General features: G+C 42.7%; 1 protein-coding gene across 7 annotated transcripts; it reads left to right on the top strand.

Annotated features, from left to right (window-relative positions):
* Positions 1–442: 442 nt before the first annotated feature.
* Positions 443–10,395, top strand: LOC109770050 (protein argonaute 1A). 7 transcript variants are annotated; one of them, XM_045233999.2, is made up of 23 exons: positions 443–875; positions 1,566–1,786; positions 1,873–2,075; positions 2,165–2,281; positions 2,362–2,477; positions 3,225–3,334; positions 3,551–3,657; positions 3,735–3,873; positions 3,998–4,087; positions 7,628–7,729; positions 7,801–7,872; positions 8,013–8,135; positions 8,242–8,407; positions 8,490–8,611; positions 8,677–8,817; positions 8,903–9,042; positions 9,126–9,188; positions 9,260–9,323; positions 9,463–9,541; positions 9,682–9,697; positions 9,784–9,878; positions 9,958–9,989; positions 10,092–10,395. In XM_045233999.2, the coding sequence occupies exons 2-23, from the start codon at positions 1,568–1,570 to the stop codon at positions 10,182–10,184; spliced, it is 2,409 nt and encodes an 802-aa protein (XP_045089934.1). In that variant the 5' UTR covers positions 443–875; positions 1,566–1,567; the 3' UTR covers positions 10,185–10,395. The 7 variants fall into 7 exon arrangements, with proteins under 7 accessions (XP_045089934.1, XP_020184347.1, XP_045089933.1 ...); XM_020328758.4 differs by having other exon boundaries at positions 9,624–9,697; XM_045233998.2 differs by having other exon boundaries at positions 9,406–9,541.
* Positions 10,396–13,798: the final 3,403 nt, after the last annotated feature.

The following is a 13,798-nucleotide window of genomic DNA, read 5'->3' as shown; positions in this document are numbered from 1 at the left end:
GGATTTGACTCTTTCTTGTCACCTGCCACTATACCTGACCATGGGCAGTCCGGCCCGGTTGGCCCAAAAATCCCGGGCCGGGCTAAGCCCGAGTGTGCCATTGGGCTGAGCTCGGGCCAGGAAACTGAGCCCGACGGATAACCGGGCTGGGCTTGGGCCTGCAAAAAACATGATTTTAGCCATAGACGGGCTGGGACGACTGAGCCGCGGCGGGTTTCTCGGGTTCGGGCCGGGCTTGGGCCTGATTTGGTAGGCCCGATGACCGGGCTGGGCCGGGCTTGGGCCTGATTTGGTAGGCCCGATGGCCGGGCTGGGCCGGGCTCAGGCCTAGGTTTTTAGCACCAGGCCTTTTTTTTTTGGGCCCGGCTCGGTCCGAGATATGCCCAGGTGTATGCCCAGATATGCCCAGGTATACCTGCCGCCGTCTTTCTTCTTCCGATTCGAGAGAAAAAGCCCATTTAGCCTCCTGATCAGAAATAAAAGACTACCGAATCCTATTTATAAAGGAACTGTTCATCTTCATCCCGACCCTCTCTCTCCGCCGCGACCTAGACGAATCCTAGTTATAATATTGGAGAGAAGCAGGGGCCCACCATGTTGAGTCGACTACCGCCAGAGTACTCTGTTTCGCCTTTTGGTTTTTGAGCTGCGCTCTATGTTCTATCTACAAACCCTAGGTGAATACGTGGGGCGGATCTGCTCGGACGCAGACTGTCAGATAGATACTCGGTCTCTCGGCGGCCTGAAAGCTGTTTGGGGGCTTTGGGCGCGCTAGAATCTGGGCGACAGTTGGTTGTGATCTTGCCCTCCGGAAGAGCTAGGCGGTGGGCAAGGGGGCGATCGAGCGGTGGTGGCTGGTGGGCGAGGTTGTGTCGGTAAGCCCTGAGACTCTATTTTCACGTTATTATGGAGTATAATTGATCATATATATGGGTTGATGAACCCCCAAGCTGTCCTGATTGATAAGGTTAATCATGATGGGCTTCCCTCAAAAATAAAAATAAAAACGAACATATATATTTGAGACTTAAAGTGAAGGTTATGATATGATATGTCGAATTGTAATTATTGAGTTTCTATTTTCTTGCATCTTATGCTGTTATATGTAATGGTAAGAACTTACAATCTTACATTACATGACAGTATCTTTTTACACTGAGCATATAAAGAAATACTCCCTCCGTCCCAAAATAAGTGTCTCAACCTTAGTACAACTTTGTACTAGAGTTAGTACAAAGTGGAGACACTTATTTTGGGACGGAGGGAGTAACTTACAGTCCGGCTTAAGTGGAGGTTATGATATGAAAAGAATATTATCTTGTCTGAAAAGAACGAAATTTCTCTTCTCCCCCTTTTGTACCAGGCAGTTATATCTGCAGTGAATGATATTTTCATGCAATGGTCATTTCCCCTATTCAATTTTAGCCTGTTCTCAGTTATTATATGCTGCATTCTTTCAAGTTTAACTTGGCACACTTTGCTCTTGACCTTGCAATATCTCTCTTGCTGCTTAATCTTTATTTTGACCTTCTTACATATACTTTATGCGTCGCTTTGGAGACTAGCCATGGTGAGAAAGAATAAAAACCGTCACTCAAGTGGTGGTCGCGGAGGCAGGATAGGTTCTGGGCCATCAAGTACAGTCTCATGCTCGATTCCTGAACTCCAAAAATTTGTTCCCGGCGAAAGCTTAAAGCGCCCTGGATTCGTTTCTGCTGGTGAAAGCTATATTGTGAAGGCAAACCATTTTAAACTAACTTATAATGAAACTCTTTGCCGATATCATGTAAGACGGCTTTCATGACAACTTTGTCATATTGTATGATTTATTTTTTAACATCACAACTCTAATTTGTTTGTACTATCTTACAGGTATTAATAGATCCTAAGCCTACTTCAGCTGGTGATGTCATGATACAACTTGCAAAGCTGTATGGGCAATCACGTTTGGGTGGTCGTCTTCCTGCATATGATGGAAAGAAAAGCTTATATACATCTCGTCCATTTCCATTTACTTGTGAGGCTTTTAAAGTAACACTACCTGACCAGGAAAATATTCTTTGTGGCCTCCCAAGGTAATACTACCAGAGGGGTATGATATTCTGGACATATCAATAACCCTGATCTAATTAATGTTGCTTACTGATGTTGCTGCTCCCTCAAGGGGTAAGAGACATTTTAGGGTCCAGATAACATTGGATAAAGTTTTGTTCGGACGAATTGATAGTGAAGAATTCTATCAAGCATTTAATACTATTCTACGTGAATTGTTCCTTGGAAGGTTATATTTTTTCTCACCAATCTCTTTCAGCGTCATTATTTTTGTTGATTGCTAAAAAGGCTTCATGTCTTCATCTGTAGGTATTGCCTAGTTGGCCGGTCATTTTATAAATCTCAACCTGGCGAGGGCTTGAAAAACTGCTGTGGTTTTTATCAGAGAATACAAAACACACAGATGGGAATTTCATTAAATATCGGTTAGATCCCAATCACGACCTTGGTGTTTCATACTCCAGCTCCGTGAAGAGAAAATTTCTCTCACAAAAGTATTGCCATATTGTAATGCTTGTATGCAGAATGAGTTGCAGTAGGTAAACTATGCAGCCAGTCCTTGCTTTGGTTGAGCAGAGCTGAAGTGGTTGGCTACTGATAATACCATTGGCTTCCTTGAAGTAATATATTAACAACAACAAATAAGAAGAAAACTGTTCAAGAAAAAAACCATGTAGAAAAATCTTTCCATCTTCGACTATTAAGAATGTATGTGAGATCATGCCATTTGTACTGTAGTACTGGGCATCCATGCAGCTGCAAGAGAATGAATGGTAGTTTACAGTCATGGTACTGGTACAAGAGCTATCAATGCAGTGGGAGCACACAACTTCAAGGTAAGGAATGGTAGTTTACAATGATGATACATAGATAATAGATGGCACCAATCAGACTTGATTCTGGACTAGGATCCATGCAGCTGCAACATAATGAATAGTGTAGGTCATGGTACATAGAGGGCATCATTCATACAATCATACTAGGCAGTTGGCACTTTGAATATTATCTATTGGCTTTAATGTTTCTTCCACACTTGCTATGCATGTTAAGTTCGAAAGAATACGTAATCATTCTGTTTATAAGTCGGGCATTATGGGATTGCAAGGTAGGCTATGAAATTGCCTCTGTTCATACCTCGCATCTGAAGGTACCTTGACATTTCTCTCTTGCAGATATATCCTGTAAACCATTCATCAATCCTCTACCTGTGATCAATTTAGTTGCACTGCTTCTGAACAGGGACATATCAGATGACCCCTTTGACTTTTGTGAACGGTTGAAGGTGTGTTCTTGTGTTATCATTGATTATAACTTACTATGATGTTTTAGTAGTACTTCCAACTTTGTGCTAACGGCTGAAGGTCGTGTTCTTGTGTTATCATTGATTATAACTTACATTATGATGTTTTAGCAGTACTTCCAACTTTGTGCTAACTTCCCTAGTAATATAGATAAAAAAAGTTCCTTACTAATAAGTTTGCCCCTCGCTCATGGACAGGTAAGTAAAGATCTGTGTGATGTAGAAGTTAATTTCACACTTGAAAAAAATGCAGACAAGAAATATCGTATAACTGGCCTTACGTCACAAGGGTCAAGCCAGCTACCGTATGTAGTTCAAGCACTCATATATGAAGCTTCTCTTATGTCTGGTAACATTGTTTGACTGGTTTTTCTCGTGATAGTTGCCCATGTGATGATAGTGGTACTGGGAAGACAGTAGTAGAGTACTTCAAGGAAACATATCGACGTACTATTCGGTCTCGTGTACCATGTTTGAAAGTTCGTGATCAAGAGAAGCCAACAACTTACCTACCAATGGAGGTCAGTATACTAAAAATCTGCTATGGATATTTTTTGCGCCATACTTGCATTATTCAGTACTATTATAAATGCTATCTACACTTCATCATATTACAATCTGCTTTGCAATACTTTGAAAATTTAGGTCTGTGAGATTTCTGACGCAAAACAGATATCATATCTTCTTAGTGTCGCTTGCCAGCACCCTATGGACCATGAGAAGACCATTTTACAGGTAACACACAGTTGCACGGCGGTGTGCAGTTTAACATTTGCATGCCTGTTTTTATGTCTTTCTTTTTTTCTTCCTTCACATGACTTATTTAAGCAATGGCTCCGTACCTCAACAACAACAACAACAACAACAAAGCCTTTAGTCCCAAACAAGTTGGGGTAGTGATGTAGGGTGGAACCCTATGATGTCGATCTTTCACGATTTGGAGGGGAAAGGGGGAAGAACACGAAGAACACAAAGAGGCAAATCACTCAAATAGACGAGATGCAATCACACATGTGCTAGATCCACATACATGCGGAGAGATACACGATCCAAAGTCAACAAAGAACGATACAAACGTTAGCTAGTTCATCCCATGAAGGGGTCTCGAATCCTAGAAGGATCTTCTCATGAAGGGGTCTTGAATCCACTTGGGGGATCTTCTCACATGGAGGTCTTGGTTTCCATGGGAGTAGGGATAAGTGGATGAGCAAAGCTCTATCTCAATGAGCTAATCCTTTGCTAACCCTAGATGGTGGAGGAGGAGGTCTATGTATAGGGGTAGTCCACAAGGTAGGAGGGGAAAGGAAAGATACATGGGCCTTTGGCCCGTTCTCTGCGCACAGGCAGGTGCAGGATGTCCGGGCCTTCAAGTCGGGCTGGATGTCCGGGCTGGGGGCCGGATGTTCGGGCCTGGGCCAGATGTCCGGTGCCTGTAGGGGTTCGGCTTCCGGGCGGTTGCCGTGGCTGAGGCTTCCAGGGGCCGGATGTCCGGGTCCTGGGAGCCGTCTCCGATTCCTCTCGACGTGCTCCTTCGTCTAAGGATGGCATTTTACCTACGCGTGCGGGTACCTATGGATACCGTACCCGCATGGGCAGGGTATGGGCACAATTTTATGCCCATGGGTAGTACCCATACCCTACCTGTTATGTCATGGGTAGGGCACTGGTATAGCCTTTTACCCATGGATATACCCATACCCTACCTATTTATACTGACATGTGGATCTTACCCGTGATTCACGAGTGTACCTCTGGTAAAGTTATGTCATGAGCTTGTGATAAAGTTGTCACCAATTCAATTTTAATCGAGATAATTGTCATGTACTCATCTATCTGTTATTGAGTTGAGATTAATGTTTTTTTTCAAATGTGTTATAGATGAATGTAAAATTGCGAATAACGTGTGTACCTTTTGATCTAACCCGTTGGGTACCCAATGGCTATGGGCACCCGTCGGGTGTGGGTAGAATTTTGTACCCATTAACTACACGGGTATGGGCATGGTATTGCTCTACCCGTCCCATACCCTACGGGTATGGCTTCGTCCATGTACTTGAGGGCTTGTCCATCATCCTGAGCATCTCCGAGGTGGTCTTCTTCATACCTAATCACACATAGCATTCCGGCTTTAGGTAGTAGCCATGTCTCACGTGGGTCATATGGAATATCACCTCGGTCTCAAGAGCTCTTGCATGTGCTCGTGTCATCGGTCCACTTGGCACTTGGTGAAACGTAGGTAGGTCCATGGGGACGACCATAGGATGCTCCGCATCAGGTAGGCTAGAGGTGAAACCCATAAACCTAGCTGTTGAACATGTCGTCTTTTAGTCGGCCAACACTCAGCGCCGTACAACATTGCGGGTCGAACCGCCGTCCTGTAGAACTTGCCTCTTAGCTTTTGTGGCACTCTCTTGTCACAGAGAATGTCAGAAGTTTGGCGCCACTGCACATCTTCATCAATACCCCCCCCCCCCCCCCCCCCCCCCCCAATCCTTCTGCAACATTGACCCCAAATATCGAAAGGTGTACTTCATTTTAATGCACTATGATGTAAATGGAGGAGAAATTGTTATCCTACAAATTGGTGTGGGGCAAGTGGGAAATATTTAGGGGAAACAGAATTATAACTATTTGTTGCTAGAAGTTGCTTGTTGTATCGACACCCCATTATTTTCCTGTAGAGACCAAAGACACCCCATTAGTTTCCTGTAGAGACCAAAGATTTTACCTATTTATGTATAAAGCTGTACTACTCCCATATGTAGATCCATTCATGTATTTGTATTTGTTGTCGTGATTGATGGAGTACGTCCAGTTTTCTCTGAAGTTTTAGTGTAATAGCAGCCTTATTGCTTGAACTGAAAACCCCGATATCCTATTATCATTATATTAAAAGAGACGGTTATCCTCAGAAAATCAATCATTTAAAAGTTCTGAACTACCACTTCTTGTTTCTGTCTTGTTCCCTCGCTCTCTTCTCCTTATTTCTAACATATGGCACTCACGGCTCCCTCGGTCTGAGTTCACACCTGCTCGCACCATTTCTATCCTTTGTCTAATTCTTTTCTCATCTGAATTGCACTGTTGTTGTGTTGTCGTTTCGAATCTCTTTCATCCATCAACATGTCACTTGCATCGGTTTTAGATGTACTGCGAGTCAAAATGGGATTTGGTCAATATCCAATTCCACTGGTCACATATCCATCTAATGTCCAAATTAAGAACTTGGATATTCAAAATTCAATGGATTATTTAACACAAACTTGAGCTTCTCCTCGGCGCTGCCTCATGAATTCTCCATGGCGCCGGCTCCATCAACCAACCACGGATCTCTTTCTGCTTGTACTGCGATTCAAAATGGGATTTGGTCAATATCCAATTCCAATGGTCACATATCCATCTAATGTCCAAATTAAGAACTTGGATATTCAAAATTCAATGGATTATTTAACACAAACTTGAGCTTCTCCTCGGTGCTGCCTCATGAATTCTCCATGGTGCCGTCTCCATCAACCAACCAGGGATCTCTTTCCGCTTGTGCGCCTACCTGCTTTGCTGTCCTCCGTTGCTTCAACCATGCTTTCAGTGACATCGGGAGACACACTCCATGGTGTCATCGGGTCAACTCAGATTGCTTTCTTCAGTTACCGTGTGCCATCTATTTCCATCCTGTTTTGTATCCTGCTTGCTGTCAGGCTCATCACCAGCATCTGTGGAATCGTTGGCTTGTGTGAGCTAAAGCTGCTGCCCTCCCATGGGCTGCACACAGGGAGGAGCGGCCCACGGATGGGCTGTGCAAGTTCAGAAGCAGATAGGCAAGAATAAACCTACCAACTAATATCAACATCCCTGTACAGTGTACCTTGGGGGTGTCAACTGTCCACAAACTCCAATCCATTTGGATTCCAAACTAGTTTTGCTACAAAGCCCGTTTAGATAGTCTGGATCCAATCCCACCTCTAACCGCGAGTAGTATGCCCCCTTTTCTTTACTAAATTTTTTAGGGTGTTGAGATACTGCAGTACTAAACACGAGGGGGTGAATTTGTCTTTTGCCTTCCTTTAGTGGGGTGTCGGGGTTGTTGCACCTGGAAAGTAGTTTTAGTTCCAGTGCTGCATTATACTTTTAGTGTTGTGCTATCTTAATATTCAGTTAGGATCAGTTTTATGTTTCTGTTTCTTGCGCTGTCAATTGTTGCATATGTAATCAGTTACATTTATTCTTTTTAGAACAGGTATATAATCTGTCCTTGTCTTGTTTTATCTTATTTAACAGACAGTGAACCCATACAATGAGGACCCGCATGCAAAGGAATTTGGCATAACTTTTGAGAACAAACTCACAATAGTCAAGGGTCGTGTGCTACCTCCTCCTGTGGTAAGTATCGTGGTGAATATCTACTGGTGGCATATGTTTCTCTGTATTTCACAATTTTTTTATTGTATTAGCTCAAATTTAATGACCAAGGCAAAGTGAAGGAATTCTTGCCAAAAGTTGGCAAGTGGAATATGCGGCTTAAGGTATGGAAGTCATTCCACCAATCAGAAAAACTGTTTTTCTTCTTCATCCCTCCATATATTTTTGTAATTCAATAGCTTCTTTATTTTATGGAATTCTTTTATCTCCAGCATTAATTTTCTGGGTTATTTTTATGTTGTAGCAAATGGTCAAGGGAGGAGAAGTTAACACCTGGGCATGCATTAACTTCGCTTCAGATATCACGCATGCTGCTGCTGTGGCTTTCTGTGATGAGTTGGCTGTGATGTGCGTAATCTCTGGAATGGTAGGTTTCTTTGTGATCCAATCTAAATATTGCTATCAGATTACTCCTTTCAAAAGTGCCTTTTTGCTGCACGGCAATTCATCATTTCTTTTGTGTCAATTTGTAGAACTTTAAGGGTGACCCTGTGCTCCCTCTAGTGAATGCTAAACCTAATCATGTACGACCGTTTCTCAAGAAACATTACCAACGTTTCATGGAAATACTCAGACCACTGCACAAAGAACTTGACCTGCTGATTGTAATACTGCCCGACAAGAATGGCACTCTTTATGGTACTCCTTTTGTTACTTCAAAATACGCTTGAACATTGACTGATTAGAATATTTGTTATATTAATAATTTTTCATTCCTCAGGTGATATCAAAAGAATATGTGAGACAGATCTTGGGCTAGTCTCTCAATGTTGTCTTGCAAAGCATGTTTTAAAGATGAAACCACAATATCTTACAAATATTGCCCTTAAAATCAACATGAAGGTATGTTTTGTTCTAGTAATTTTTGGGCCGGTTGTGCAATATGTTACATTCATTTGATTTTATAGGTGGGGGGAAGAAATACTGTACTTCTTGATGCTGTGGTAGGGAATCTCCCACGTGTTAGTAACACACCAACTATTATATTTGGTGCCGATGTTAGTCATCCTCATCATGGAGAAGGACGCTCTAGTCCTTCTATTGCAGCTGTAAGAGCGCATTGTCATCATTCAAGTTGCCAGACATGGTGTCTTTCTTCACGTACTATCTTTAACAATTTCATGCTTTGTGAAGGTTGTAGCTTCTCAAGACTGGCCCGAGGTTACCAACTATGCTGGATTAGTCCGGCCGCAAGCCCGTCATGAAGAGATTATACAAGGTCTATTTAACGAAAATGATTGTGGAAGTGGATGTATATCTGGTGGAATGATCAAGTATGATATTGTCGTTCTTAAATATATAAATATTACATTATTACATGATATGTCTTATGTACATTTAACTATAAACTATGCAGAGAACACCTCATTTCTTTCATGAGGTCGACTGGACATATACCCCGGAGGATCATATTTTACAGGTGTTAATATCTATTTGGCTATGTTTTCTTTGCTCTTTTGGTTGTGTTTTTTATATTCTTGTATCTTTTAGGGATGTTGTCAGCAAAGGACGGCTCAATATGGTTCTTGAGCATGAACTTTCTGCCATTAAAAAGGTGAATTTTATTTCTACATTAGTTTGCGCAATTAAATTTTATCTTGCTTTGCTGTGTTGATATTTTTGTATGATAAACTTAGGCATGTGCGTCGCTGGATCCTATTTATAATCCACAAGTTACCATTATTATGGTTCAGAAACAGCACCACACACGTTTGTTCGCTGGTAACTATGGTGTTGGGAGCACAATTTTTCAAAGTGGAAATGTATTGCCAGGTTCGTTCTTGCATATCATGTTGGCCCTAGTCATAAATACTGAATTTTGAAATCGGTGTTATTTTTTATTATCTCATCTCAGGTACTGTGGTTGATAAAGAAATATGCCATCCCACTGACTTTGATTTTTACTTGTGTAGCCATGCTGGCACTAAGGTTGGGCATTCTCATTATACAAATAGAGTACACAATGATATTTTTTACTTACAATGTTCTGATTGGTATTTTTCGAAATATCCCAGGGAGTCAGCCGGCCTGTTCGTTATCATGTTCTCTGGGACGAGAACAACTTTACGGCCAACGCTTTGCAAATTCTCACTAACCATCTATGCTATACGTAATTATATCCTGTCAAGATCATTTGTGTGCATATCAAAGTTTCAACCGTTGAACTCACTGTCGATCTAATGTTGCAGGGACGCGAGGTGCACCTCTTCTGTTTCAATTGGTTAGTACAAGTAGCAATGTTTGGCTATTTTTAACTTCCCCTCTGAAGTACTGGATCTCTTTGTCAGATCATATTGTTACGATGGGTTTGTTCTCTCTGTAGTGCCTCCTGTTCACTATGCCCATCTTTTGGCATCGCGGGCTCGGCTCTATATTGGGTACAAGGGAAAGCTACCTGATATCAAGGACAATGTGAAAAAACGTGGCATGTTCTTCTGCTAAAGCGCAGGGCTTTCAAGTGGTTGTGGTGGAGTTGAAGAAATGAAAAATTATTGCTGAGCTTTGTCTAAACGTACTTGTTTTAATTTGAAAAATTGTATTTACATTTGAAAATCGAAGTTCCATTTCAAATGTATCCATTTCTGTTTTGAATTAGCCACAACAATAATCATGTGCCATTTTTTCAACGTGTTTCTGAAATGTGCTGGATATTAGTTTTTTTTGTTATGCTTGAATAAATTAATTACATCTTCTTTTGGTTTCAAATTTCTTTTCGTTATTCTTCCATTTTTCCGTGCTTGGCCGTAAGTGGGACAATTTTGTACTTCATAATTGTGCGAAAATTGCTTTTGGAGCTCGGCCTCCATGGAGGCTGGTTTTTGAAAAATTCAAAGTTCAACAAAATTCATATTTTTACATTTCAAACAATTCTAAAAAAAATACAGACATACACGATGAAATATGTTGAAATGAGGGTTGTACAAAATAAGCAAATATGTGGCTTTTCAATACATGATACTATTCATCTCAAAAGCCCATAATTTTGTTCTTTTGCACAGATCGCATCTCAAGGTATTTTGTTCTAAAATTTTACACATACACATCACATCTTGCGTACCTCAGTACCTGTACAGTTTTTTTAGATATTTTTTGAAATCAAAAAGTATGATTTTTTTTCAAAAAATCCAGCCTCTATGGAGGCCGAGCTCTAAAATGCTGTTCTCATAATTGTGCTACTATGGTACAATAACAACAAAGCCTTTGCTCCCGAACAAGTTGGGATAGACTAGAGGTGAAACCCATAAGGTCTCGCGACAAACTCATAGTTCGGACACATGGATAGCAGACTAACATGCACCCATATCCATGACTAGTTCTTGGTGATACTCCAATCCTTTAGATCTCTCTTTATTGACTCTTTTTGTGTCAAGTTTGGTCTACACCACCAACCTCTCTTGACATTATCAGTACGCTTTAGCCGTCAGCTATGCACCTGAGCAGAGCTTTTGGAGGCAAAACCATCTCAGACGATGTTGGACAAGCTTCGGTGCTACCCTAACTCCATCTCGTATATCATCATTCCCGACTCGCTCCTTCCTTGTGTGGCCACACATCCATCTCAACATGCGCATCTCTGCGGCACCTAACTGTTGAACATGTCGCCTTTTAGTCGGCCAACGCTCCGCGCCATACAACATTGCGGGTCGAACCGCCGTCCTATAGAATTTCCTTTTAGCTTTTGTAGCACTCTCCTGTCACAGAGAATGCCAGAAGCTTGGCTCACTTCATCCATCCGGCTTTAATTCGATGGTTCACATTTTCATCAATACCCTCGTCCTTCTGCAGCATTGACCCCAAATGTCGAAAGGTGTTCTTCTGAGCAACCACCTGCCCATCAAGGATAACCTCCTCCTCCTCATGCCTAGTCGTACTGAAACCGCGCCTCATGTATTCGATTTTTGTTCTACTAAACCTAAATCCTTTCGATTCCAAGGTTTGTCTCCATAACTCTAACTTCCTATTGACACCTGTCCGACTATCATCGACTAGCACCAGATCATCCGCAAAGAGCATGCACCATGAGATATCTCCTTGTATATACCTCGTGACCTCATCCATCACCAACGCAAAAAAAGATAAGGGCTCAAAGCTGACCTCTGGTGTGCATTCCTATTTTAATTGGGAAGTCATCGCCATCACTTGTTCAAACACTTCGCACAACATTATTGCACGTATCCTTGATGAGGGTAATGTACTTTGCTGGGACTTTGAGTTTTTCCAAGGCCCACCACATGACATTCTGCGCTATCTTATCATAGGCCTTCTCCAAGTCAATGAACATGATATGCAGGTCCTTCTTTTGCTCCATGTATCTCTCCATAAGTTGTCGTACGAAGAAAGTGGCTCCATGGTCGACCTCCTAGGCATGAAACCAAACCAATTTTTGGTCACGCTTGTCATTCTTCTTAAGTGGTGCTCAATGACTCTCTCCCATAGCTTCATTGTATGGCTTATCCTATATACCTAAGAAGTTCATCCCCACTATCATATTTATCTAAACATGCAAGCTGTCCACATCAGCATCTAGCCAAGTCAGCAATTCTAAACATCTGTACGTTCCACATCAGGCCTTCAGTTTCCACTTGCATGCAAATAGACCGAAGCCCAGCCCCCTCCACTTTATGCATGATCCCGTGTCATTAATTATGTTTAGCCAGCCCACAGATTGCGTTGGAAGGTGTATACTTACATGACGGACGTCCCCATCCCCAATCCCATATCTTCTTCTCTACTTTATAATTATAAAGTTCCACCACACCATCTGCTTCATCTCCCTTAATCAGCGGCGTCATTACGAGGCTGCTTGGTTTAGAGCCGTGAGTTGCCCGACCAAAAATTGGTCATTGACTAGCCTTGAGGTGGCGTTTGGATCAGATCCAAATAAATGGCATGCCAGCCCCGCCTCAGCTTCCACTCCTACGCCAATCAATTGGTAGAAGAGAAAAAATTCACTGTAGGTCACCAAACTTGAGCCAGGTGACAGATTGGTATCACTACTTCAAAATACCCTAACTACTGTTCACATACTTATGCGAGGGGTTCACTTTGGTCCATGTATACGATTTTGTGTACGTATTTGCTGACTTGGCCGAGTCAGCGGCCGCCAGCTCGCTTTGAGCGCCACGTACTCGATCCTAGGGGTGAATACTAGTTGATCGGGGGGGGGGGGGTTGCAAAAACACCATGAGCTGCTCGCACCTAGTCGCACTCGCACCTGGTCGGATTGACCGCGCACCTGGTCAGCCGCTCGCTTATCCTCTTCTTCTCCTCCCAACCCTAGCCCAACTCCCGTCCCCGCCGTGACAACCATTGCCGACGTCCACGCCCTCCGCCGCCATAGCCATTGCCGACGCCCTCCTCCGTCGCCTCCGTCCCCATCGTCATGTCGTCTTCCAGCTCCGTCCGCAATGCATTGCGTGGCCGCTCTGTTGTTGTACCATTGACCGGGTGCCCGGATTGCGGCGAGTAGGTGAGCTTCTACGGTCTAGCACCGATGAGCACGATGGATGGATCTTCTACAAGTGCGTAAACCACACTGTAAGTGCTAGTTCCTAGCTACTTGTTGATTCATGCCGTGTCAATTCTTAGCAACCGTATTGAAGCAGAGCACTGATTAAATTAGGCACATTAGTTGGTTAACTAGTCATTGCTCTGAGTAATACAGTAGTTTAGACTGTCCTTGGTTGCAAAATTACTCACAGAACTAGTTGGTTAACTAGTCTGCCATTGATTCATGCACTCTGAACTTTACTGTCACTCTGTAATTTTCTCTCTCATGTCACTTGTGATTTCTGGCGCTGGGAGCTTGAATATGTGGTGCATCTGGTTGAAACAAGGCATCTGGTTAGTGATGCTGCTGTAGATGCAATTGGTGCAGCTGAGGACAGGAGGGAAGAGCTTGAGAGGCAGAGGACTGAATCAATGGCAGGCAGAAGCACAGTTGGAAGGGGCATGGCTGGAAGAGGCACTATAGGCAGAACTAATTATGTTAGCTCCACGGAGAATAAGTATGCTACCAAGCAGCAAGTT

Source organism: Aegilops tauschii, chromosome 1 (assembly GCF_002575655.3).
Source record: "Aegilops tauschii subsp. strangulata cultivar AL8/78 chromosome 1, Aet v6.0, whole genome shotgun sequence".
In the NCBI taxonomy this organism is placed as follows: Eukaryota; Viridiplantae; Streptophyta; class Magnoliopsida; order Poales; family Poaceae; genus Aegilops; species Aegilops tauschii.
This window is presented reverse-complemented; position numbering and strand designations above follow the sequence as displayed.

Bases quoted from the DNA above. Each gene is read 5' to 3' on its own strand.
- LOC109770050 (XM_020328756.4), top strand. From the start codon at position 1,568: ATGGTGAGAAAGAATAAAAACCGTCACTCAAGTGGTGGTCGCGGAGGC. The intron at 2,478-3,224 runs GTTAGATCCCAA...TCTCTCTTGCAG, and splicing joins GGGAATTTCATTAAATATCG to ATATATCCTGTAAACCATTC. The intron at 9,324-9,405 runs GTGAATTTTATT...TGATAAACTTAG, and splicing joins AACTTTCTGCCATTAAAAAG to GCATGTGCGTCGCTGGATCC.